General features: G+C 44.1%; 1 protein-coding gene across 1 annotated transcript; it reads right to left on the bottom strand.

The window, feature by feature from the left end:
• Nucleotides 1-850: 850 nt before the first annotated feature.
• Nucleotides 851-2,434, bottom strand: LOC137645199 (titin homolog). The gene has a single exon (XM_068378022.1). The coding sequence runs from the start codon at nt 2,432-2,434 to the stop codon at nt 851-853; it is 1,584 nt and encodes a 527-aa protein (XP_068234123.1).
• Nucleotides 2,435-5,082: the final 2,648 nt, after the last annotated feature.

Below are 5,082 nucleotides of genomic sequence, written 5' to 3'. Positions count from 1 at the left end.
AGTGACACCCGCAGAGAGGAGAGAACATAAAGTAGCTCTTTTCTTTATAACTCCTGCAGTAAACAAAGCAGCAAGCTCATTAGAACCATCCATGACTGCTCTGTCCATACATGACATAAGCTGGATAAGACTACTTGTGTCTGTGTCCTTCATCTCGGTCACTCTTCTGCTTAAGGCTCCCAGTGACCAGTCCAGTAAATTAAATACCTCAAATGCTCTAAACAATCCTTTCAAGAGGTGATCAAATTCTGACATAGACCACAAAACTTTAGTCCTCCTCATGGCCATGCGACGAGGAGCATCCACCAGGTTTGAGAAGTCCCCCGGCACAGACGCCGGAGCTCCCAAACCTAAGACCTCTTCTGTCTCATACCAAACGTTCGATTTAGAGGCTAACTTAGCGGGTGGAAAAGCGAAGCATGTCTCGCCCATAGCTTTTCTTGTTTCCATCCATGTTCCCATTAATTTTAATGCTCTTAGAAGAGCGGGAAAGCACCATTCTAGTATAAAAAGAAGTCTTCACTGTCCTACCCAAGATAAACTCAGAAGGGGGAGATCGAGGAGTAACCGGTGCAAAATTGTCTGGAAATAACTCGGAGAAGACTAACATTAACTTTTTGAAATCCACCGAATGTTGAGGTGGTTTCTCCTCCTCATCTTCCGAGATATCCTCCAACTGTTCCTCATGAGAGAGAGCCTCATCCTGATCTTCTAATACAGAGGTTGCGGCTACGTTTTGTCCTAAACGTTGAACCTCCTGAGCGGGCTCAACAGTGTCGACATGGGCGCTTGCGTTGTTCCATATTAGTTTCCAACTGACAGTCACTCGACTTGCGTTTACTGTCACTATTCATTTTATAATGCGCGAGTCTGGCTGGCGCCGCTCTGCCGCCTCCTGCCGTGCCACATTCACGCGATAAATGCGCTGCCGCTCCGAGGAGTCCTGGCGCACCACGCTCACGCGCTGGCGCTCTGTCCATTTATGGCTCGATTGTTGTAGGTCGTCGCGCTGTCGCTTAGAGCCTGCCTGGCGCTGTTGGCCATCATCAATTAACTCCTGAGGCTCGCCGCACTGGCGCTTCGGCTCCGCTTGCGCGTCGCGCCTGCTTCCATCCTGCCGCTTCGCGGCTCGCTCCGCCACTTGGCGAACGTTAACACGCTTGACTTGAATATCGGCTGAATACTCCTTTGATATTTGTTGAGAAACAGCTCTCTGCCGAAACATATCTACTCCAACCTTCCGCTGAACAGTGGACTTGGGAAACTGCCTGTGCGATATCACATCAGTCCCAGAGACAACAGGCCGCCTGTGTGACAACGGGTCTACCACCGAAGACTGAAGCCCCGCCTCACTGCCAACGACCGGTCGATAAGACTGCATCATCGACGAGAGTTGTTGTTTCATGTTTAACAACATATTCCACTTTGGATCGTTCTGAGCAGATAATTGTACAGCCTTTTCTATAGCGAATTCGTCTTCTTCATCGCTCTCCACATCTTTATTCCTTTCGGGAGACGAATCCCAGTCCGAAGGAAGAGGAGGAGCATGAATCGTTACACACGATCCAGAAATTAACTCCGCATCCGAATCCATTACTCTATCCCCCTCAGAAACCACCTTCGAGCGCTTCGCAGACGAACACTCGTCAAGGGACCGAAAACGTTCAGGTGTTTCCCAATGACTACAATCCGGCTGTTGCGGGGAGGAAACGTGCGGCTGTTCCACTGACTGAACTTTCCTCTTAATCGGTCTAGATTCCTTACGCCACCTATCATCACGTGACTCCTCATCCGAAGAGGGAGACAAAGCACTAACCTCACTTGAGGGAATGTCTACGCGACTGATGAAGCCTCTGATTCCCTTTCGCCCTTCGACATAACTTCTCCCCTTCCGGGAGCTTGACAGCGGTCTTAGGCTAGGCGAACGACAGGATTGCGCAGGCGCGTCCTCCACTACACTAAACACATTTGTCGGACTTTTAACACTTGAACGATCACTAGTCCGACCACTTTTAAGAAAATTAATTTCTGACATCATCTGTTTTTTGTCCGCTGCTAAAGATTCAACCCTCACACCGAGAGCTTGAATTGCGGATAACATATCCCTCGTCGTAGGCTCTTTCGGCTCTTGATCTACCACTACGGGGGAGGTAAAAGGATTAATTACATCCGACCTAGATAAATTCACAGAACGGGAAGAACTACGTCTAATCCTTTCTTTCCTAATTCTATCTTTCTCTAATTTCTGAGTATAAAGCTCGTAAGCTACCCACTGACTTTCCGCTAACGAAGAACATTCTTCACACCAATCCCCATAAGCAAACAATTTTCCTCTACATTTAACACAAATCATGTGCGGATCCACAGAACCTTTACGATGTCGAGTCTGACAACCTTTACTACACTTCCTATATAAAGGGGAGGGGTCGGCCATATTGAAAAGTGACAGAGAAAATTAAACAATAACAAAAGGTCAAAATAACTAAATAACCTCACAATAATAAAGATTTCAAGAATATTTGAAAAGTAAAAACTCCAAAGCAAAAGCCAAAACAAAAAGACAAGAGTATATCACCAAATAAACCGTTCAATTGAATGTAAATAAGCGAGTGAATTTTCAACGTTCCGACCAGCACGACCGGCAGGAAAAATCTGATGAAGTGGGGTTAGTTCTATCTGTAGTCCACCAGGGCACTAGTGTACCCCCCTGACATACCCGCGTTAGCCGCGGGTTTTGAATTAGTTCTATCGAGGCGTCAGGAACGCTAGCCATTCTTATATAACCAGCGGGTAAGTTTTATGTTTAAAAATACCTTTTTAATGAATGACCTAACAACTTCTTGATTCACTGATACTTTATAAATACACTTGGGCTTATCACTGCAAAAATTTGGTTCTGAATGTTAAACAGACATCTATATCCACATCTTTTGTAGCATAGAGTGACTATTGGTTTATGCCGTAGGTGGATATCAAAAAGTTAATAAATCAATGTAGCTTGAAAAAAAAGATAAAAGTTTCTGGGGAATGCAACCTTCAGATTCCATAGTTATCAAACTGTCTTTGAAATAACATTACCTAGAACGAGATCAGAAGAAAACCCTCAAATAGATGCGCGAAATTGTCAAAAGTAAGGAAACATAAAGCCTACAAAATTAAGTGGACTGCGGAAAAATCTTAAAATATCAAAATAAGCACCTCATCATTATTATTAGGTTTGAAAAGTTTTCTGACAGTTACAGTAAACAGTACCTATGCCATAAAGGGGAAAATGATATAATACAGCAGGATCGTCAAAGAAAGATGAGAGGAAGACGAAGCAACTCTTGGTTACGAGCAGTAGATAGGTTTGAGTGACCCAGTGTGTATTAAGGAGGTTGTTAATGTTTTAGAATTCTTCATTATAGATGCTGGAATCTTTTGACGTTGTAGAAGAAACTAGCACAAGAGTTTTGCCATCTGTTTACCATTTGATGGATGGACATTCAGCATTTGGATCAAGGTGTGTGTGTATATATACAGTCTTCTTCCCAGCTGGTTCCCATTTTTATATGGGGTCGCCGTTGCGGATGAGCCGTTTCCATCTTTTTCTATTCTGCGCTTCTGCCTCATCAATCCCCTTCTCCTGTAAGTCTCCTCTCACACAGTCCCTCCATCTCTTTCTTGGTCTCCCTCTTCTTTTTCTTCCTTGAACCTCCATCTCCATAGTATGTCTCCCAACGTGGTCCTCATCTCTCCTCATCAGGTGTCCATACCATCTCGGCTTCCCTTCCTGCACTTTCTTTGATATTTCCACCACCTTTGTCGACCCCCTTATGTAGTCATATTTTATCCGATCCTCTCTTGTCACCCCAGACATCCACCTAAGCATTCTCATTTCTGCCACATCCATCTTCTTCTCCTCTGTCTTCCTCATGCTTGCTGTTTCTGTTCTATACAGCATTGCTGTTCTTACCACTGTCTTATGAAATTTTCCTTTTAATCTCAGTGGTATTCTTTTGTCACAAAGAACTCCTGAGGCTGCTCTCCAGTTGTTCCAGCCTGCCTGTACCCGATGTTTAACTTCATCTTCCATACCTCCTCCAGCATTAACAAATGATCCCAAATACTTAGACTTATCAACTCTCTTTATCTGTTCTCCCCTAAGCTGAATACTTTCTCTATCATCCCCCTCACTCGTGGTACACATATATTCTGTCTTAGATCTACTTATTCTCATTCCTCTGTCCTCCAGTACTTGCCTCCATCTTTCCAATTTAATATCCAGATCTTCCCTGCTCTCTGCACACAGAACAATATCATCTGCATACAATATGTTCCATGGTGCTGCCTCCCTTACCTCTTCTATTAAAACGTCCATCACTATGTTAAAGATAAATGGGCTCAGAGCCGACCCTTGGTGTAATCCTACTCTCACCTCAAAGCCCTCTGTCTCCCCAGTACTGCTCCGCATTCTAGTAAATACATTACAGTACATCTCTTGTATCAGTCGAAGGTACTTCTCTGGCACCCTCCTCTCCCTCAGACTCCTCCACACCTCTTGCCTTGGGACTCGGTCATAAGCCTTTTCAAGGTCAATGAATACCACATGCAGGTCTCTTTGCTTTTCCCGGAATTTCTCCATTAGCTGTCTCAGACAAAATACACCATCTGTTGTTCCCCTCCCCTTCATGAATCTCATCTGCTCTTTACCTATTTCTACTTCTTCTCTTAGTCTTGCATCTATCATCCTTTCCAGTATCTTCAAAGTGTGGGACATCAATTTAATACCTCTGTAATTTCCACACTCTTGGACATCACCTTTCCCTTTGAAGATTGGGATCAATATACTCCCACGCCACTCATTTGGTATCTTTTCCTGCTCAAAAATCTTTATCATGAGGTCGTACAGTATATCTACTCCTTCATCTCCTAATGTTTTCCATGCCTCCACAGGAATCATGTCTGGCCCAGTTTCCTTCCCATTCTTCATCTTCCTCAGTGCATTTATTACCTCTTGCCTAGAGAAACTTATTACCATGCCAAAGTTCGCCTGTCCATCCTCTCTTAGTAATCTATCATTTTCTTCATTTAACAGCTGTT

The sequence above is a fragment of the Palaemon carinicauda genome, chromosome 8 (genome assembly GCF_036898095.1).
Source record: "Palaemon carinicauda isolate YSFRI2023 chromosome 8, ASM3689809v2, whole genome shotgun sequence".
Classification (NCBI taxonomy): domain Eukaryota; kingdom Metazoa; phylum Arthropoda; class Malacostraca; order Decapoda; family Palaemonidae; genus Palaemon; species Palaemon carinicauda.
The sequence above is the reverse complement of the archived record's forward strand: the minus strand, read 5'-3'. Positions and strand labels throughout refer to the sequence as shown.